The 20,491-nt window shown below is 36.8% G+C and overlaps 4 protein-coding genes across 11 annotated transcripts; 1 reads left to right on the top strand and 3 right to left on the bottom strand.

Annotated features, from left to right (window-relative positions):
• Positions 1-379: 379 nt before the first annotated feature.
• Positions 380-5,731, bottom strand: LOC113712559 (probable methyltransferase PMT28). 4 transcript variants are annotated; one of them, XM_072067919.1, is made up of 8 exons: positions 4,591-5,731; positions 4,371-4,520; positions 3,570-3,840; positions 3,387-3,479; positions 2,590-2,764; positions 1,678-1,920; positions 1,270-1,464; positions 380-888 (listed from the first exon to the last, which is right to left on the bottom strand). In XM_072067919.1, exons 1-8 carry the CDS (start codon positions 5,473-5,475, stop codon positions 687-689), a joined length of 2,214 nt encoding a protein of 737 aa, XP_071924020.1. In that variant the 5' UTR covers positions 5,476-5,731; the 3' UTR covers positions 380-686. The 4 variants fall into 4 exon arrangements, 2 of the variants coding, with proteins under 2 accessions (XP_071924020.1, XP_071924019.1); XM_072067918.1 differs by having other exon boundaries at positions 4,371-4,526; positions 4,591-5,613; XR_011822037.1 differs by having other exon boundaries at positions 736-888; positions 1,183-1,464; positions 4,371-4,526; positions 4,591-5,613.
• Positions 5,732-7,216: 1,485 nt separating this feature from the next.
• On the bottom strand, positions 7,217-12,437 carry LOC113712283 (DUF21 domain-containing protein At1g47330-like). 4 transcript variants are annotated; one of them, XM_072067357.1, is made up of 12 exons: positions 11,897-12,435; positions 11,254-11,330; positions 11,086-11,169; positions 10,870-10,983; positions 10,604-10,690; positions 10,232-10,371; positions 10,060-10,147; positions 9,763-9,836; positions 8,859-8,977; positions 8,303-8,535; positions 7,989-8,035; positions 7,217-7,676 (listed from the first exon to the last, which is right to left on the bottom strand). In XM_072067357.1, the coding sequence occupies exons 1-12, from the start codon at positions 12,075-12,077 to the stop codon at positions 7,541-7,543; spliced, it is 1,380 nt and encodes a 459-aa protein (XP_071923458.1). In that variant the 5' UTR covers positions 12,078-12,435; the 3' UTR covers positions 7,217-7,540. The 4 variants fall into 4 exon arrangements, with proteins under 4 accessions (XP_071923458.1, XP_071923459.1, XP_071923460.1 ...); XM_072067358.1 differs by having other exon boundaries at positions 11,846-12,040; XM_072067359.1 differs by lacking the exons at positions 7,217-7,676; positions 7,989-8,035 and having other exon boundaries at positions 8,385-8,535; positions 8,818-8,977; positions 11,897-12,437.
• A 3,328-nt stretch (positions 12,438-15,765) lies between these two features.
• LOC113712751 (uncharacterized) lies at positions 15,766-17,813 on the top strand. Of its 2 annotated transcripts, XM_072067611.1 has the most exons (3): positions 15,766-16,415; positions 16,700-16,735; positions 17,022-17,813. In XM_072067611.1, the coding sequence occupies exons 1-3, from the start codon at positions 16,031-16,033 to the stop codon at positions 17,648-17,650; spliced, it is 1,050 nt and encodes a 349-aa protein (XP_071923712.1). In that variant the 5' UTR covers positions 15,766-16,030; the 3' UTR covers positions 17,651-17,813. The 2 variants fall into 2 exon arrangements, with proteins under 2 accessions (XP_071923712.1, XP_027092105.1); XM_027236304.2 differs by lacking the exon at positions 16,700-16,735 and having other exon boundaries at positions 15,776-16,415.
• LOC113712752 (uncharacterized) lies at positions 17,134-20,406 on the bottom strand. The gene is made up of 6 exons (XM_027236305.2): positions 20,116-20,406; positions 19,870-19,977; positions 19,632-19,762; positions 19,248-19,348; positions 18,753-18,812; positions 17,134-18,668 (listed from the first exon to the last, which is right to left on the bottom strand). Exons 1-6 carry the CDS (start codon positions 20,357-20,359, stop codon positions 18,584-18,586), a joined length of 729 nt encoding a protein of 242 aa, XP_027092106.1. The 5' UTR covers positions 20,360-20,406; the 3' UTR covers positions 17,134-18,583.
• Between the last annotated feature and the right edge of the window lie 85 nt (positions 20,407-20,491).

Raw genomic sequence — 20,491 nt, 5'->3', positions numbered from 1 at the left:
TCAATTCTTTTTTTTTTTTTTGGGCAGAAAACAATTTTGTTGCCTAAGAGAGCAGATTTTTTTGGAGTAATTTAATGACACTTTTGTTAATGTCGTAAAGTTGCAAGCAGTTTGGAATTTTGAACTTTTAAATTACTTACAATAATAGATTTTTGGATTGCAGTTTTCTATTAAAATATTTTTACGTTTTTCATAAACATATTTTTTAATTCATATACGTCAAATCCAAACGAGTAGTCACCATGCATCAACGTTCTCAAACTCTTAGGCCTAATAATCATACAATAATATGTAGTTTTGCAGCAAGACAATCATCCTTCCCAACATAGATTGCATTTAACTGTAACACAACGTTTAGATTAGGCACAAAGTACACAAATTTGAAACGTGAAAAGAAAATTTTTCATATAAACTGATGTGTGTTGTTGCAGTACATCTCAATGAATACAGCTGAATGTAGTCACTGTACAAACCATCTTTCCTTTTCATTAGATGTCACAACAACATTGATTCTGTTTGCAGCTGGATGATGAATAGACAAGGTATGTACATCTTCAACAGAAATCGCTGAGATAACAGCCTTTCTTTTCATGCGAGTCTTCATCAAGCAATTCTCAGCTACCAAGCTTGGAGGGGAGGATAGCAGTCCAAAACTGACAATATAGTCAATACAACCAATAATACCTTCACGGTCGCCACCCGGTCTTCTGTGCACATAGAATACCCTCCCTATCCTTGCCAAATGTCAAACGAATCTCCCAGTGCAAGCTCCTCAATATTCCCTCAAGTGGATCAAGAATTTCTACCTTATCGCGTATGATCGCCCAACCACCAGGCCGTAGCATGCGGTCCATCTCAACAACAATTACTACTATAGGATGCTTACACCTGCAATGAACATTATCTTGGAATAACGCACACATCCATCAAGAAGTAAATGTTCCAAACAAATAACAACGGTTAAGAGAATCTAGAAAGAAAATCTTAGAATTTCCATTAAAGCATTCTTGGAAGTTTTTTATCCAATTATTCTTGTAAGTTTTTTCTTCCTCCTCACGCGTACAAGCAGTGCAAGCGAGTTGAGCTTTCAAACATCTGTGCTTCTGCATAACAATTTCATCTTATGTTCCAGATAAATGAGTGAGAAAGGCAACAAAACAAAAAACCCAAAAAAATCTTTACCTTGTAAGATCAGCAATCAATGACTTGTCTGCGACATAAAAGCAATAGCCAATGAGAACATAATGACTGGAGAAAAATTCCTTCTACCTGTTTTTAAGTCTTGAGAAGAGATGATCGGCATGCAGAAGATCATATGATCTTGGATAGCTTCCAAAAGACTCGCACCAGTCATGATATATGCCGATAAGGCCACGCTCATAGATTATGGGAAGTGTGTCAGGTGCATGTACAGGGACTACATTCATCACCCACACCTTCTGTTGTGAAAGAGCAGCTGCAAACCTGTAAACATGAATTGAAATCAGAGTCCTGCACCTCTTCTGGTTCTTGGTTTTAACCACCATTTTAAAGTTGATGATGAACATAGAGATACAAAAACAGTTATGGAATAGATTTTACTATTTGGAACTCTGGCCCCTTCCTCTTCACATCAAGATTCCAAGAAAAACATATTTCAAGAAAAGGAAATCTTATCTGGGCAATCTGATGGCATACCCTCCATTTATGGCTTTCATGTCCATTACATTCCGGATGCTGGACCAGTCGATGCCCATTCCGGTTAGATAGGAGTTGTTTACAATTGCTTTCCAGTGCTCACTTTCAGCAATCAATTTCTCTCGATTGTTTATCCAGTCCGGAAATGTTTCAAGCCTCTTTGGCCAACCCTCTGGCCACTCGGTCCCACGTTCTTCTACGGAAGATGGAATGGAGTGCAAGCAATTCTTTATTGAAGCATACCTAGTACACAAAAATGTGGAAAACATTATAAATAAGTTAGCAAAATGTGCAGTTGTCCAGATTCTCACAAGATCTTTTAGAGACTACTATTATCCATGTGACTGACAAGTGAGGTAGAACATCGTGCTTAATCTTGTTGTTTATCAAAACCAAGATGTACAATCCAAACTGGCTAGGTATGTCTTCAGATGACCAAGATAGATAACACGTCCATTTTGGACAGGCTGTCAAAGTATACTTCAGATTTAGTGCACAATAGTGCATGCTCTGTATCATTCAAGTGAAAGCTCCAAATGATCTTTACGGCAGTGACTAATATACAAAAATTTAAAACCATATAATAAGGTTCCTTCACAATTCTTGTTTCAACTACTTGCAACATAAGAATAAAAAGTGACAGGGACATCAAAACATAGAGAGACTGTTATGCTGAAGAGTGCATGTGTTTCACCAGCATTACCGTCTTTGCATCTTCTGGCAACCTGATAACATGAGGGAAGGAAGTAACCACACCTCAAAGAAAGAAAAAATAACCAAATCTAAGGATGGTGACAGTGCTACACACCAGACATAAATGATATACAGAAGTTCTTTACAAGACAAAAGATCATCCCCGCTTAGAACTTGAAAATGAGATATGGATCCTATAAAGAGTGAAAACCAACTTACCAGGCAGCATCTGGATTCTCATTTTCCTTGCATAGAGGTGGAACCTTTTTCCTTCTCAATTCATATATGTCATTTGATTCTGGCTTTTGATATATCTTAACATCAATGTCACTGACTTCATCACTTTTATCAGCCAGGATATTCCAACAAATAGAGGCTGTAAGTTTGGACATGGCTAGAGAAAGGGATAAATGACATCAATAAGATGTTATTTCATGAAGAAAAACAATTTTGGTTATTGAATGGAGCAAGAATATAACATAAAGGCAAGGGATCACACAGAGGAACTAGTTTTACCTCTTCAAAACTCCGCAAAATTCAGTCAGGAACTGGCTAAACTTCTTAAGGAGTCTACCATTTTGCCTTTTACAGCCATACATTATTCTGTACAAAGGTTTTACTTCATATCATAATATTCTAACTAAATCTCAGGAGTTTTGCATGGACTTCACCACTCAAAGGAACTACTTACGTATTCTAAGACAGAGACCAGAGTTGGGTGTTCATAAAACGATGACTATATGCACTGTCCGAACAAACCAGTTGAATAAATACTTTTGAACAAGGATTTTTAAGGTTCTACTTGAGCTATTCCCAGAATTTTGCAGATTGCAACTGGAGATGAAGAAGACAAAAGTATAACAATCCGAATGCTCTGATGACACAAGCAAGAACAGCTAAAGAAGAAGAGAACAAAAATTTTTGAGAGGAACAGCTGCTTCAATATAGCTGATGATGGAAAAACAAACTGCTGCTTTAAAGAAAAAGAATTTTTTCTCAAAGCGAAAAGGGAGAACCTTCTTCAATTTCAATGCTGTCATGTTTGCTTGACAAGATGAAGTATCCTCCAGGCCTCAAAATCCTATTCATCTCCAGAAGAAGCCTGCCCCCTGAAAATAAAACCCTCTGACATATCAACTATAATTTCTAATGAAACTCAGGTGAAACTAGGAACAGAACAAAGATAAGAGGACACAGACCATTAGAATGCCATGATATGCTGCATTCGCTGCAATGAAGTGCATCAAAAACACCACTAGGAAAGGGAAGACGCCGTGTTGCCAATGGGCTAACTACTGCTGGAAAACCACGCTCAAGGGCAAGCTGTGGTAGGTCCACTAAGTCATCTTTCAAACCTAGAGTAAGTGCCAACACATTCTTCTCAAGTAGAGAAGCCACAAAGCTTGAATCTGTGCATCCAACATCCAGCACTACACGAATATTATTTCCCCATTCAATGTCTGGCACCATCTACACAGTCCCGCCAAATTCAATTTCATATCAAGCACTTAGTTAATGTTGTGCTAAAAGAAAGTACTTAAATAGAGGTGATGAAAACTAACATAGCATACTAAAAAGATGTTGCATAACAATTGAGTTGGAATCTTGGCTTTCAAAATGTACTCGGTACTATGTTAAAGACTTAGGTATTGCAAAATGACACACAACACAAGAAGACATGTACACCAAACACAATTCAGAATGAGCACTTGCTGAATGATATTATTATTTGGATAACACATTTTCCAAAATTATTGGTACATTTAAATTTTAATAAATCATTATTACCCTTGTCACAATCATCTCAGATTGATCATCAGATATGTAGCTGTATGACATATTCATATAAGAATAAGAAGAGTTTCCCCCAGCATGAGAAGGCCAGTTTAATAGCTTGTTTCAAGACTTGGGCAAAAACCGCTGATGCATTAGAAATCAAGAGACCTTTCTGAAAACCGTAAACATACCAGCAGTTGTAAGAGCCAAGCCCAAAAACTCACCTCTTCAATGGATTCCAAATAATGTTGAATTCCACCCTTCAGTGCTGACTGATTTTCCGGTAAAGCCAGATATTCTCCAGCTTCAACTACCCAATTCTGTGACTTGACAAATGCAGCCAGTTTTGGATGTGCTACATTCTTGTACAATATCTGCAACTACAAGTCAGAAGAATAGAGAACTCAAAACAATTTCCGCCAATCAGAATCTGAGGTTGCGTACCTTTACTTTACTCTCAGGCCATTTTACTGGAGTCCCATAACCGTCATGGGGAAGGGGGACAAGACACAAAACAGATGTTTTGGGGCAGCTTCTTTCATGATGCCTATAGCTCTGCAGTTTTCCACTGCTACTTTCAATGTCAATACAAGGAATGTAGTTATGCTTGCTTCTTGTACTACATAATTTCCAAGAATAATGTGCTTTGGGATCGAATAATGGCCCCAATTTTTTTTTCTTATTCTTTTTCGAATTTGTTGAATCTCCGCTATCATCTTCGACTTTCTCTACTCCTTCCTCGTCCAAATCCAAAGCATTAGCTAAATCAGTATCCCCTTGGACCACTTCCCCCTCCTCATTGAAATTTGCCTCACCATTTTCCGTGTCTTCTTCACTGCCATTCACATCCTCATCTTGCTTTTCTTCCTGCAAATCATCGCTCTCAGATCCCTCCTTTTCTGGAATTTTCTGCTCACCAGCCTGTTTGGTATGCCTCGTACTTTTATCCCCTTGTTTCTTCCCTTTTGGTACATTTTTCTGATCTTTATGCATATTCCCAGATTTCAACGGTGGAGAACCTTTAACCCTTTTCTTGTCTTTTTCTTCCAAGATTTGACCTTTCTTTTCTGAGCTACTTTCTTTACCATTCTTGAGTTCGTTCTTGTTGAAATGAACCCCAGAATCAGTAACTCTTCCATTTGCAGACACGGGTTCAGCAAAATCATCAAAAGTCTCTCTTTGGGAAGTCACAGAAAATTTGGAGGGTGAAAAAACAGACCAAACAAATACAAAACAAAGACCCAAGATTACTACTGCAGTTAACTTCACACAGAACCCATATGATTTATAAGACCGTTTTGCCAGCCGACCAAACTTTGCTATCGCCATAAATGTTTTGTGTCTTTAACATCAGTACCTGCAACCCCAGCAATCATCTAAACCAATGTAAAATAAAATAGGGAAAAGTATCTGGGAGCCCAAGAACGATGGAAATGCACACTTCTGGACGGTTAAGAGGTGGAAGACAGTGAAGTTTTAACTGTAAAAAGAAGTGTAGAAGGAAAGGAAGATCAAGAAGTGGATTCGAAGAAACGAGAGGAAACCCAGGTCAAGTTTTAGCAGTGGGAATCTAATTAAAGATTCTAACGATCTGGTGATGCAAAGCAAGCAACTTAAGATTAACCCCCAAGATGCCCGGGGTTGTATCGTAATTAGGATCTAGGAGTAGCATTAATAATAGTACTACTGTATTACTTATTTCTAATTATCTATGGAGATGGTTAATAAAGAAGGAAATCTATCCATGTTCTTATACTAGAACATATAAATTTCGAGATTACATCGTGTTGGCAATTGCCAATGTTATCGGGGGCTGTCTTTGCGAGTTTCTGGGCAGCAGGAGGAAAGATGGTCAAAGGCCATTGGCCTGCACTTAAATATTTAATCAAAACAATTTTACAGTCATGGTTTTTCTCTTTCGATTGTCTGGAAAATTAAACTCATACTAAGATTGATTTGGGAGAGTTGTTGCATAATATCATATGTGATGGATGATCGGATGAAGTTGTACTTAGGGTGGCCACGGTTAAGATTTGAACCCGTATCTATAATTTGTTGAATCGGAATCAAAATCAAATTTTGGAAATCGGAAAAGGAACTATAACCAAACTAAAGATTTAATTTAGGTTTACCAAAATTTTGAATTAGAACAGACAATTTAAAACTCGTTCAAATCGTATACAAAAATATTTGCTACCTAAATTTACTCCTTCCGTTCCACTTTTTTCATCTATTTTAAATTATAATTCACTTTTTAATTAAAAAATATAGTTAATTTTTAATTTCTCTAAAATATTGTTATTTAATATACTTTGTTATCACTAAATATAACCCATCTTATTCAATAATTGTTTTAATTTATGCCTTGAATAATACAACTTTCTATCAAAATTATTGTTATAATTAATGTAAAGGTATCATGATTAGTCATATTATTAATATTAACGTGAGGGTGTTTTAGAAAAATAGTATATTAGATTTACTTTTCCAATAAAGTCAACTAATTTTTCTCAAATTATGTGCAAAAAAGAAAAAAGACTATCAAAGCGAGACTAAGAAAATATTTGACCAATTTAGAATTCAATATTAATAGGTAACATCTAATACCAGTAGTTCCAATCCTAAACCAATCACCACCTATTGTCCTATTCTATTAGTAAGTCTATATTCCATGACTAATATAAATTCAAGACCAATCTAATTTAATCCAACAATGAGATTATTTTTTCATAAAATGTACATCAAATTTTCACTTTCTTTGCACATAATAATACAATAAAGTTCTTTTTTTTTTTTTATTTACATTCATTGTCATATTTTCTTAAAATCAATTTTATAACGACAACCAAAACAGAAATCGAAATAAAAAATTCAAGAACAGTAACGGTAACCATTCCTACAAGACAGGTTGGTTTCACCTTTCTAAAAAATCGAATTTATCGATTTTTAAATTAAAACCGACTATTCTGAAACTATGGCCATATCTAGTTGTTCTATATATCAGCATCTACACACAAACAGTCCAAGACGAGCCACAAATCTTTAACTCACCAGTAACAGAAGAAAATCCTTATCACAACCCCAAGGACTTAATTCATTGTCTAGATATGTAGTGTTCCACAACATATGGGAAAAAGTAAACTGGGCGCCGGTGGAATACACAGCTCGCATTCTTCTTATGTCCAAATTTGATAAAACTTCTATGATGAAATATATTGCTTTTTTCAGAAGTAGAAGTATAGCATTTGTTTGTAAGTTACAAGAATATGATACAATTGATCCCTTGGAGCATCAGACGGAAAGCCTAGCGATTGTACAGTGAACGATGAGAACGGCTAAACGAAGCTCCCTTGAACAGTTTAACAGTGGTACAGTGTGGCAACTGGAGGGCCTGTTATCGTGAAGTTCTGGCGTAGACCGGCTGATCGCTGTGAGGACCAGGAACCTCTGAGGCAGTATGTGAACGAGAAGACTCTATAGCATTTAATTCGGGAAGCTTTTCCTGCGACGCATTCATATTAATCTTAATCCTGCAACAGAAAGCATTTAGTTAATATGTTTTGTTTATGTTCTCAACTTTCTTCTAAGAGCTTTACTTGTGTTTAACACTAAAGCATTTTAATTCCCGGATGAATGGCCCCTCTTCGCTGGCATTGTGAAGAAATTATCCTCCTAACCCTCTCGCGGGATGCAGGGGCCAGTGTTTTGACAGAGGCTGTAAGGCTTTTTGGCATAGACAACCAAGACTAAATCTTGTGGGAGTTGGCATGATCTTATTCAATTTACCCAAGGATTTACCTATGAAGCCTGTGATAAACCAACAAATGGAAATATGTGCTTACCTGTTGTGAATGTTTACATACTCGTCAGTTTCATCCAATATCTCCTCCTGCCAAAAAGGTATATGCAAGTGATGAAGATTTGTACACAAGGTCTTAGAAGCAGCTAACAATCGGTCAATTCATTAAGCTTTTAAATACTCATAAAGGGTGCATAGCCACTGAAAGGCCCAAATGTACTTTAAAAAGAATTGTTCTGAAGAGTGAAGACAAAAAAAGAGCCATCAATTCTTCATGCCCTTGTAAGCAACAAAGACCTATGGCCACTAGTTCAAGTTAAAAAATGACTAGAAAGAAAAATATGATATCTCAAGTACCTGAAGAAGCTCCTCGATGACATCTTCCATGGTGATTACACCTAGCACCGCATGATTGGGTGGGAACTCAGGGATTGGGGTATTTTCCAAATCCAAAATGCAAAATGAACAACCCCTGTGTCTCTTCTTAAAAGCAGGAGTAGGAGGAGGACTTTTCTTCTTCGCTTGATCTGCACCTCCCTTGCTCAAGGAAGCATCAACTGAGTCGGATTTAACTGCAGCAGTGTCAGGATCTGCAATTGGGTTCACACATCAAATTCCATTACTTGCCAAGCCAGCTGTCATATTCTCAAAAATAGTTCGCTCAGAAAACAGCATATTCGTAAAGACAGCACAAAAGCATAAAATTGGTCAAAATAGACGAGGCTAAGGAAAACAAAAATCTACAAAAGTGAAAAGTTAGGATTGACTTGGTTTCACTAGTAAGGAAGCTTAAAAAACATAAAAAACATAAGCAAAAAGAGCATTGACAGTTTGGACTTAAGTGAGAGTTTAACTTAAGGGGGGGAAATCACATGTTGCCACAAGTTGCAAGAAGCTGCCTCAAAGTTTCAACCTTTAGTTTTCTTTGGTGTCCCTTTTGTCTTGTTGAGATCTTCATACACAACGGCAATGTGGCTGTGGCCCTGCTGAAACTCATTCAATATATCATATAGAGGCATGTTTTCTGCAACCCTGAGGAAGCACCAATAAATTTTTAGTTACACAAAGAATCTTATACAACTAATGCTCAAGAAAGAACCAAGAAAAAATTAGTATGACAAAGGCATGCAAGTAATTAAAATGTTAACTGGCATGAAAAAGAAGGCATCCCCAACAAAATATCATATAACAACAAGGGAATATGATATAGACAGCAAGAGAGGTGATGCTATAGGAGAAATAAGCAATTAAGAATTTATCATACTTGTGTTAAGAGAACAAGTCATGCAATGCTTGTCAAAAGATCAAGTGCGTAAAGAGAGATAGAAACACTAGGAATTAAGTTCTTCCCTTGGTCAATTGTCAGGTAGAGTCTATCTGACCTCCACAACAAGTGAAGTAGAAGTCATTGCAATCAAATTAGAACCTGAATCAAACCCATATATCAAGATTAGAGCTATTCCTGGAGATTAATCAGATTTGACCTAACTGACATTTACAAAGGTCAGTATCCAAGACTTTCACTATCAGAATTGTCAAAGGTGATCTCTAATAAATGTATATCACCAACTCTTTACTAGCATAGAAACTAGGAAAGCCTTCAATTACTTAAAGGTGTTTAACACCAAGAACTGCTTCTTTTGCAATCTGGTGTTGTTGCAGAAAATGTGCAGCTACGATTACAGAGTCGAGACCTAACTATAACAGTGTAACTGCATGACCTAAAAAAGGTCTCATTCTAACCAGCCACATAAAATCTATTCAGGAGTACCAGGGATTTATTGGGCCTGCCAAAGAGAGATTGAGGTCATCCTTACCGAGGAATTTTTCTGATTGTCATTTTCCTCAAAGGAACTGAATCTTCTGGGTCAACAGCTAAAAGATTTTTTACCTGCACATAGTAGAAATTAAAGAATATATTATACAGAAATTCGCTCATAAATCTTGGCATACTAAATATTAGGTATACAACCAAGTGCAAAAAAGATAATCATCAGTAACAGGCCTAAGCCACCCATGAAAATGTGCATTATCAACAATCCATTAACGAGACCACCCACATTAAGAAAAATAATTACCAATATAAGACCACCGACATTAAGAAAGATAATTACCAATATAAGACCAATAATATTAGTCGGATCTTTGTAATAAACAGGAACTCTACTATGGCCCATAGTCATTATAGCATTAAGTGTCTCCCTGCACATGGACAGGAAGAGATTAGACAACAAACATCACTTCAAAAACAGAATAATCAAATTTACAAGCAAGAAATAAACGCACAAATTGAGTGTTCCATCCAGATCAAGAGAAAATGCCTTTGATATGGGGGTCATGGCATCTCTTGCGGTCTTCTGAGTCAATTCAAGCGCTCCAGCAATTATTGTTGTCTCATCATGTGTCAAATCACCACCTTTTCCAGCCTTTTGGGAGAATATGAACATTGGTATTGTAGGTGAGAATCAATCCGAAGAATAACCAAGTTTTTCTTTTAAAAAAAAAACATAAAACTCTTCAAATCAGAAAGTATTCAGAGACTACTGTGTCACATTATGCATTTGACAAACAGACACATATAGACGCAATAACATGCATCTGTCAATGTAAACATATGGATCCAATGAACTTGGCAAACTATAAATTTTGATTGGATACCTCTTTTTCATGAAAATCCACAAATGTTTTAAGCTCTGCTCTGCGTAAAAGGGCAGCATGCCCTTTCCCCAACATCCAGTCCAGTACCTAGAATCAAATCGATAAAAGATATTAAATTTAAATCGGAGCAATAATAACACGGTTACCTGATATCATAGCCATTTGATGAAATGACTAACTTATTAGGTTTTTAATTTGTTTCCACATACAAAAAGATGACATTTCTTCTCTAATGAAATAGCTGTTTAGAGGTACGATAAGAGTACCTTACTGATTGGATAAGCAACAGGGAAGAATATCCACAGAAGAAGATGGACAAAGGGTGCCACTGTTGCCCCAACAGTCAATCCATAACGAGTGCAGATTGCTTGAGGAAGTATCTGCAACAAATAACACTAGCATGAGAAAGATCACATAATCCCCGCACAAGCATAAATGGTCAAGAACCAAGGATCTAGAGTTCTGTTGATAAGGGAAAAAACCTCTCCAAACATGAGGATGAGTGTTACAGATATTAGAATTGCTGCCCATGGAGGCACAAGCTTGTCCAACAAAATAGGGAGAGACTGTGGGAGGAAAAAAGAACAAGAGTGGTCAGTATCGGAACTTTGAGAACAAAATGTCAGCAAACAAATAAAACTTCTACAAACCTCCATAGCTAAAGAGTTGCCGATCAAGAGAGTACAAAGCAATAGGTGTTGATTTTTTACCACTGGAAGTATTTTAGCTGCCAAAACAGATGGATTTCAATAGGGATACTAAGTTACTAACCACACATACACGTCATATACCTTGACCTTATCGTGAATCAATCATCATGCAAAACACAGCATAGCAAATCCAATACTATTTTGATAGATCAAACAATTTGCCCCTAACTTTATTTAAGCACAAGTCCGGTCTAGGTTTCAATATTGTTTTGCTCTAGAACAAAAGTATCAACATAAACTTATGTAAGCACAACAATGAATTCTTTCAAAAGTTTATAGCTAGTAGTGTTTAACTTCATCACATTCCATTACTATAATACTACCCTGATGCTTCAGGAAATCAAAATTCTGAGACACCAGTACTATTTGTCAGCACGCACAACAGACAAACATATACAGTGCCGACAACAATTAAAGAAAAGGGCAAGCTCTAATCTTTATTAATTTTTTTTTATAAAAAAAAGCCCTTAATTGAAATCAAGGATCTCGTGTTAATCCAGCTGTAAAACCGTAAAAGCGACAACATCATCACCATTTAGTTCACACAGACACTAGGATGCAGAGGAATAGAAGAAACACAGACAGGCGTGGATACGATCTTGGGGGCGTCCAGATTTACTAAGAACTTCGAGGTCGACGAGTCCCAGTGACATAAGGCCAAGGGTGAGACCAGCCATGAGCCCAGCAAATAGCACCAATCCCACAATTATTGCTAAGAACAGAAAAAACTCCGACTCACAGCAATTAACATCGTCCTGTGCCATATCCTCCTACTAAGGATAGTAGAAAACCCACTCGTCTTCTTCTCTCCCCGCAATAGAAAACAACTTCACCAGCTTGCTGCCTTAAATTTGATGTTTTCTTGGAAAATGGAAGACCAATAGGCAAGCTGGTTTTTTCTCCCTCTCTTTCTCCTTCCGATGCTGTTGTGCTTGGTTTACAACTGTAGTAGTAGCAGTAGTGGTACTTTTATTGCTTTTCAATCAGCAGTGAGGTGTTTTAAGTTGCCTCGGTTTGATCACAATCCGAATTGACTGCTTCCGTATTAATGTGCAGTTTTAAGATTTCGTCCTCGGATGTTTGTCGGGCACATCTGGTTCTTGGATAAAATGGCTAACGATGGCTTTCAGTTTACGTCGGATTGGAGATTATTTGAAATAATTTTTAAAAAAAATATTATATTATTTTTTTGACATGATATATATAAGTTTAAAAAATGATTGAAAAAAATATGTTGATAATATAAATAAATTAATTCGTATAAATAAGATGTAAATAATATGCAATCAAAACACGTATAATTGTATAGAGATTATTGAGATTATCCTACCTATAATTTCTTGGGTTATTCATTTGATATTTCATATTGGTAATTTCTTTTATGTTACTGAAATTCAACAAATATTAAATGTCATGACATTTACTTATCCCATCAAATTGCTAATATATAAAACCACGGATTAATTTATCTATTAGATTATTTCCATCGGATGATTAATTTCATGTATAAAAATGAATCAAACAATGGATAATATTAGACTACTAATCTTATCATACATTTAAATGGAAAGATTTAAAGGCGTCAATTTTTGTTAAGAAATAATTAAGATGGTAGTTTTTTGTGTTTACCTAGCAACAACTCCAGAATAACAACATATATTTACAGTTGAACACAAAAAAAAAAAAAAAAAAAAAAAGGAGATGCAGTAATAATGACCACTATTTTGTTATATTTACATGCTCATGCAAAAATTATACACCATCAACCTACTAATCTAAAGTTTTCACAAAGAAAGTATCTATTATAGATCACTCGGTGAGTTCAATGTATCTCGCTTAATTGGATGTAAGCTAAGGAATTACAATAACAGCCAAATCATCACTCTCTAGGTTCTTAAACAACCAGATCGATCAAAGTTATGCACCATCAACCTACTAATGTAAAGTTTTCACAAAAATTATAGATCATTTGGTGAGTTTAATGTATCTCGCTTAATTGGATGTAAGCCAAGAAATTACAATGACAGCCAATTCATCACTCTCTAGGTTCTTAAACAACCAGATCGATCAAAGTTATAGTCTTATGAATTATAGGAATTAATGTTGGATATTGCAAATACTTGTGCGAAATGCCCCAAGTTTTACGAGGGTCAAAATCCTAATCCATACGATTTTTAATTGTCTAAACTACTGCTACTATCATTCTGCTATTCTTAGAGTCTGTTTGGATTGTTATTTTTTGAATTTTTATAAAAAAAAAGTCTTAAGAATTTGATGTATATGAGAAAAAAATAATTAAAAAATATGCTTACGAAAAATATAAAATTTTTTTGAAGGAAAAAAATAGCAATCTAAACAAGCTAGTAGTATAGTGTTTGTTTGATTTCCAGCCCTTGGTGGCTAATTTTTGTGACTCAAATTTGTGTATTATTTGGCTTTTGAGTCTCCAAGAAGTTGAGGGCATTTGTCATCAAAAAACTGTCCGGATTCGATTTTTCCCACTGCGTGTTTAATTGTGCTATCACTCTTTCAACTTTAATTTTTATATATATTTTTTCTTATATAAAAAATAGACTACTTGTCGTGTAAATGCAGAGAATCGTGGTGGTTGCGAATATGCCCGACGGAATCTAATGAGCACTATTGGGCCAATTGGGAGTGTCGGAACGCGCATACTTTTCACTTGCAGCCATGGGCCATGGCCTCAGAGGCCTACACACAACACTGCCAAACGCTTTTATTTTGTTGGGGCCAGCAGGTTTAGGATAGGGCCTGCTTCAAAAAGCCACCAGCCTACACCATCCATGATCCACATGCATGTTGGACTTACAAATTAACCTTGGTTGGATTGTGGTTTTTTGGAGAAAAAAAAATAAATAAAAATTTACGTTTTCGGTGAACACATTTATCAATTATTATTTTTTTTTACCTAAAACACACCAAATTCAGACCGTATATTTTCTTACAAAAAATTCTAAAAATAACAATCCAAACAAGGCCTTGAATGGAAATTAAGGAAAATAAAAATTTTCAAGATATTTCTAAGAACTTGAGGAATGCTAAAGGGACGGTGGCTGTCTCCCAGAGAGAGAATTTCTTTGAGCTTAGGTAACAGCAATTAATGTATGGAAATTATATGGATTTCTCTTCTTTGCACTTGTGTCGAATTGGCTTGATGTGCACCGCACCTTTTGTTTTTGGGTTTCCCAAAGAATGCGTTATTTGTTGGTACATCGTTTTCAACTAGCTCCAGATGATCCCAAGTCCCAGGAAGAGTCCAAACTTCCACCACGTATCGCATCAGATTATCAGTAAACTAACACCTAGCAACCCCAATGGTCCAAAGCCTCAGAATTCAGCAATGAAGCATCTCCTGGGATTCTGGGACTGCCGTTTCGTTTCTCCTTCTCGCATCTCCTTCCCTTCTGTTACATATCAAATCTGTTTGGATTTAGGAGCTTTTGGCTACCGCATGATAAAAGGCACTATACAGATATATAGGAAACTACGGGCAACTAAGGGTTTGTTTCGGTTGAAACTAACTACGCACTTCTTCCCATGCAAAATAAGAAAATTTATCTCATTGTTTAACTTTAAAAAATTTCGGAGAAATGTATATATGAATAAAAAATTTCTCCTTAAGCAATAAACAAATTGCTGGCCATTTAGTGTCAAATATCAATCACATGCAATGCTTATTGTGACATATATCTTGCACTCTCACTGTTGAAAGTTTCTATAGAAAAGAATGTCCCTATTATACATAATTAATTACTAGCATAGGATGAGCAGGATGAGGTTTTTTTTTTTTATTTTGAATATACTAGGAGGAGGGTTGGGTTGAGCGGTACGAGGGAGGAAGTGTAAGGAAGAGATCTTTGGTTCAATTCCTCCTATTTATACTATAAAAAAAAAAGGAACATACTACAAGATATTTTCAGTAAGTTTGGAACATACTACAGGCGGGATGCATGCATTTCGAAAAACAACTTCAGTAAGTTTGGAAGGGAAGTTGTTTTCCATAAGATGAGTGAAAATATTTTACATAGAAAAATGTTTTCAGTAACTTTTGTGTAATCAAACACGGAAAATTAGAAAAATATTTTCACTCGAAACAAACGGACCCTAAATGCAAAATGTTTTTTAATTTTAACCACAAAACACCATTTATCTCGGCGCACCAAAGTCGACGTACGACTAACAAAAACAATATTGGAAAGATGGTTGATTGCAACCATGCTAGACTAAAGGACAAACGAGAACCTAGAGGGACAGCTTACTTTTTTGGAGTTCTGAAACCAATTGTGGGAACCACCCAATTTTGAGAAGAAGTCATTGTTGGTGGGAACCAATTTCTGCTACCTTTTTGCAACTTGGTAGAAGGACAGTTTACATAGAGAGGAAGAAGAGGAAGGGGAGGGCTTTGGAGTTTAAAAAAAAAAAAAAAAAAAAAAGGGAGGAGAAACAACATGGGCATGTGAAAAGGTGGGTAGTCGTGGACTCTTTCGTTACCTTCCTTTTCGTTTAGGCAAAGACGCTGGATACGATTGAGCTTTTTCTCAGACGTCGGTTGTGTGTGGCTCTCTTTCCTTATCCCTTAGAATCAAATTCCTTCTACCTAAGCATTCCTCTAGCACTAATGCGCTATATATTTCATGGCCTATCTCTTCATTCGCTCTCCTCTATTAGTCCCTAAAGCTCAGCATTGCAAAGAAAAATGGCCGATCAAGAGATCGGTCGATCAAATGACGTCCAGTCCTGGCCACAACTGGAACTACCTGACTTCTTGTACACTGACGCCATTCAAGAAATCCACAGAGCTATACAAAATGACTGGGATGCCACCCGCCAATCAGCATGTCAGACTGCAGCTGGAAGAGCGTTGTGGAAGCATGCCGTCCATGATCCACTAGCCGAATTGCTAGCCGGAGAGACAAGCTTGAGGACTGCGCATGAAAAGATCAAGAAAGATCGCCTCAACAATGCCAGAGAAGTATCTGGAGTTATTCTTGCTGTTAGGACCCTCTGGTTTGATTCAAAAATTGAAGCAGCTCTCAATTCCTTTGGTGGTGGAGCAGCGCAGATTGTCCTCCTTGGTGCAGGTGAACCCCTTCACTAACCTGCTGCATTTGCACTTTCACTTTTAGTGTCAGATGGGAATAAAAAAATAAAAAAATCAACTTGTTTCTTCTTGCACCTATGGAAGATGCGAAGCATTACAACCAAAGCTAGTTAGTAACAATTGAGTTGAAGCATCAAATTCATTTAAGCGAATTGATGGATAGCAAATGCATATTTCATAGACGATCCATTGGTTTGGTTAGATACAGAGGATCGGAGCGAGCATGCTAATAATCATGGTTAATTCATTTGATGTGCTTTTCAGGGGAAGGGGAAATGCAAGACAGTCTTATAGTATGCGGTACCTATTAAATCAAGAACTCGTAATGCTTCAGACAAGGGATTCAGAGTCCAGTTCCTACAGAACCAAACCTTTCACAATGTTACTCAAATAAAAAACAATGTTTATTTTGCAAAATGTTACATATTTTCCAGCAACTCTTTTCTCCAATAAGTACAATATCTGCCCAGATTAAACTTTTGCAAATCACGTGCAGTTAGAGGAAAGATTAAATGCTCTCGTCCCTGTATCAGGCGCTTCTCTTGATACTTTCTAAGCCAGTCAAAATTTTCTGCTTACCCTGCAGGTATGGATACAAGGGCCTATCGCTTGAGTTGCTTGAAAGAAAGCAGTATTTTTGAGGTTGATTTCCCTGAGGTCCTGCAAACAAAAACCACTATACTACAAGCAGCAGCAGATTCAACAACTGAAAATCAGAATCCATTATTGACAGCAAAATCATTAAACAGAGTGCCAGCTGATATTAGTGAAAATGACTGGCTACAAAAGCTTCAGAAAGTGGGATTTGAACCCAGGAAGAATACAGTGTGGGTATTAGAAGGTATTCTGTACTATCTAACACACTCTGACGCCGTTGAAGTACTGAAGATCATTGCAGAGAATTGCAATCTCACACAAACAGTCCTACTAGCAGACTTCATGAACAAGCAATCAACCACGTTGTGCGGCTCTGTCTTCCGTTTCTATTGTGATTGGCCGGAACAATTGCTGCCATCTCTTGGTTTCTCTGATGTTAAGCTCTCTCAAATTGGTGATCCAGATGCACACTTCGGCCTGTTGCATGATCCATTAAACTTGTTCAACAAATTGCGAGCCTTGCCCAGATCTCTTCAAACTCACCCAGATGATGGAACACCATGCTGTCGGCTATATTTGGTCCAAGCCTCTGGCTTACCCAATCAAACTATTCAATGAACCAAGTCCAACTATTAAGATTTATACTAGCCTAACTTTCAGTATATAGATACAGGTTCAAGCGCAATCGTTTTTTACTGTTCCCAGGAGTATAGCAGTGCAAACTGCATTCCAGTGACAAAATAATGATATAGTTCTACAAATTATGGTGATTTCCAATCAATTATCTGTTCCTTTGGGAGGCTGAGGTAAAGGAGACGATGACAACACAACCAGTCCGATTGCATTCTTTGAATGTATAAATTACCTGCGGAGTTCTTGACAACATAGCAAAGATCACTTAGGAAACCACATGGCATCTTTATTATTGGTTGGACTTCTATAACATGTCAGATTACGTTCTCTGCCAACCTGACCATCTTAAATTCTTTCTCAACAGCTAAGAAAAATGAAAGCAGCCAACTTGTGTGCAGGTATATGATGAAAAAATAAAAAAGAAAAACCATATTTGTAACATTTGAAGTCAGTTTCTATTCAGTATAGTTTTTTTGGTCAGATAACATCAAATAATAACACATTTTACACACATTAGCTGTTAAGAGGTTAGTAGGTATAAGTAGGTATTCCAAAGTAAATACGTTAATGAAACAATGCATTTACTAAATTACCTGTCAGATGCTCATAAGCTAAGGGGCATAAGCCAGTCTATGTTTTTGAACCATTTCAGTTTGCACTAAGATTTTGGCTGGAATAATATACATATTGTCACAAAATGAGAACATAAATAAAGAAAGACAAAATTGAACTAATAAAAAGCAGTCCCAACTTTCAACCATGATGTAAATAAAGAAACACGAAATTGAACTAATAAAAAACAGCCCCAACTTTCAACGATGACATTCTTGGACCTCCTCTTTGCAATATATTTAATAAGTGATTCACCGTTAAAATCTTTCTTGCTCTTTTTTCTTTTCAGAATCCAGTATCTGAACATTAAATTTCAAGGCAATCTTTGATTCCCTGCTCAAAGTTGTCAAGGGAATATAATGCATCCATAAGAGCATTTGCAACTCTTTGCCTGCAGAAATGGGTGAAGCAGAAAGCATTGGTCAAGACACAAGTTTTAAAATGCTGGAAATTCATAAAGTTCATATTACAATACCTGTTTGAAGCAGCTTGACCACCTATTTCATTGGTCATATCACTGAGAGAAGTAAACGATCTACAGTTGTTAAGCAAAGAAAATATCATTGACAAATTTAGCTGGAGGGATTCTGAGAAGATATGGTTTCATTACGTTGCATTCATTTCTAGCAGTCTAAATATGACTAACTGAAAGATGCACGATGCATCTCATTTGGACAGACCCTAATCCCCATCACCTTGTAAGTGCAGAAATGTCTCCACTAGTCGTCAAACAGGTAGGAGATATAAAGAACTGAAATTTTGGACAACTAAATTGTGAATTCAACGCTATGCACAAGTCTGAGGCTCAATTAGCCAGCTATGAAAAGAGATTTTCAGCTGACCAACCTAAATTGAAGAAACATAAACTAATGACCTTCACAAGTCATCCATGACCATGTCAAAATGTGAACAGATTGTAAAATGTCAATTTTCAGCAAAATTTGACAAAAAAATACTATGAATTTGGTACCTTATCAGATCAGTGAGCTTGGATTCAGCTTCTAACTTTGTGGGATCTTTATCATCAAGCAAAGAAGATGCATTATTCACAATTAACCGGAAGGTGCAGACCTGAGGTTTAGACTGCTCCAGTTAGCATCTGATTTAATATGCAAAATATAGACCTATTCATTGCCATTCTTATATTCTATTTTTGCCTCGATTTTCTAAGGTGGATACTCCACATTTACCCAACCAAGCTTCTACAATTTGTCAAATGCTATAGTACTATTTAAAAGAGGAGGATAATGCTTATCCGATTTCAAGTAGTAATTTATACTTAAATTCAAAAAATTAAGAAGGTAACTACTGCAAAAGATATCAATACGTAAATCAGTAAATAAGAGAAAGTAACCTCTACTCCAGTCTTAGCTTGGAAAGCCACAAATGAATTCCTTTGTTCAGCCACACAATCTCTAGTAGCAGATTTCACCAACTTTTTAACTTCTTCCAAGTCATTCTCCTCATAGTCCGTTTCACCCTTAGCTAACCCCACAACAAAAACAAACAAAAATCCAATTAGACTGGCATATTAGTAAATAAAACAGAAGGAATAATTGCAGAAACAGCGAAAAAGGGAGAGGAATATGTACTCATTAGAAGATAGGCAGAGCGGAGGATGTTCCGAGAAGCATCAACCGGAGCTAACAGGAATTTGGACGACTTCTTCTTTTGTTCTTTCAGCCAATTCTTCGGTCCTGCTGAGACATTCATTAATTGTAGTAGGGAGAAATTCATAATCAATACCTACCCACGAAATTCATAATCACTTTGACAAAAGAATTGACAATGAAAAAAGCAAAAGAGTGGAGGAGATTCAGGAGCAGCAGGTAGCTTACAGATGCCGAGGGAGAATGCGGAAGCTGTGGGCGGGTCATGCACTGAAAGAAGTAGAGGAGGGACGGTTAAAATTGAGAGCAAAAAGGCTGCGCGTCGGCGTGAGACTGCGATGGTTTCATGAGGGGACGGGGTGGGGGAGAGGTGAAGTGGTGAGACTGGCGCGGGTGATTTTGGAAGGAATGGGGCGGCGAGGGTGGTGCTAGGGATAACTGGAGAGTGAGTTGGTGGTGCTGGCGGTGGCATTTTGGCCGTTGGTTGAAATTGGCTCCATCTAACGAAATAACTGACGTTTAAAAAGAAAAAGCGCTGGAAAAAGAAAATAACTGACCTTTAAAAAGGAAAAAGCTCTGAGAAAAAGAAAAAGGAGAATAACTG

Source organism: Coffea arabica, chromosome 10e (genome assembly GCF_036785885.1).
Source record: "Coffea arabica cultivar ET-39 chromosome 10e, Coffea Arabica ET-39 HiFi, whole genome shotgun sequence".
In the NCBI taxonomy this organism is placed as follows: Eukaryota; Viridiplantae; Streptophyta; class Magnoliopsida; order Gentianales; family Rubiaceae; genus Coffea; species Coffea arabica.
This window is presented reverse-complemented; position numbering and strand designations above follow the sequence as displayed.

Coding starts and splice junctions, on each gene's coding strand:
- LOC113712559 (XM_072067918.1), bottom strand. CDS start 5,475: ATGGCGATAGCAAAGTTTGGTCGGCTGGCAAAACGGTCTTATAAATCA. Junction 4,527..4,590: donor GGCCTGAGAGTAAAGTAAAG/GTACGCAACCTC, acceptor TCTGACTTGTAG/TTGCAGATATTGTACAAGAA. Junction 2,765..3,386: donor CAGCATTGAAATTGAAGAAG/GTTCTCCCTTTT, acceptor CCCTTTCTCTAG/CCATGTCCAAACTTACAGCC.
- LOC113712283 (XM_072067357.1), bottom strand. CDS start 12,077: ATGGCACAGGACGATGTTAATTGCTGTGAGTCGGAGTTTTTTCTGTTC. Junction 8,978..9,762: donor ACAATCAGAAAAATTCCTCG/GTAAGGATGACC, acceptor GTGCTTCCTCAG/GGTTGCAGAAAACATGCCTC. Junction 8,536..8,858: donor GACACCAAAGAAAACTAAAG/GTTGAAACTTTG, acceptor ACCCAATTGCAG/ATCCTGACACTGCTGCAGTT.
- LOC113712751 (XM_072067611.1), top strand. CDS start 16,031: ATGGCCGATCAAGAGATCGGTCGATCAAATGACGTCCAGTCCTGGCCA. Junction 16,416..16,699: donor GATTGTCCTCCTTGGTGCAG/GTGAACCCCTTC, acceptor TGTGCTTTTCAG/GGGAAGGGGAAATGCAAGAC. Junction 16,736..17,021: donor AGACAGTCTTATAGTATGCG/GTACCTATTAAA, acceptor CTTACCCTGCAG/GTATGGATACAAGGGCCTAT.
- LOC113712752 (XM_027236305.2), bottom strand. CDS start 20,359: ATGCCACCGCCAGCACCACCAACTCACTCTCCAGTTATCCCTAGCACC. Junction 19,763..19,869: donor CTCTGCCTATCTTCTAATGA/GTACATATTCCT, acceptor TTGTGGGGTTAG/CTAAGGGTGAAACGGACTAT. Junction 18,813..19,247: donor AAGCTCACTGATCTGATAAG/GTACCAAATTCA, acceptor TAACAACTGTAG/ATCGTTTACTTCTCTCAGTG.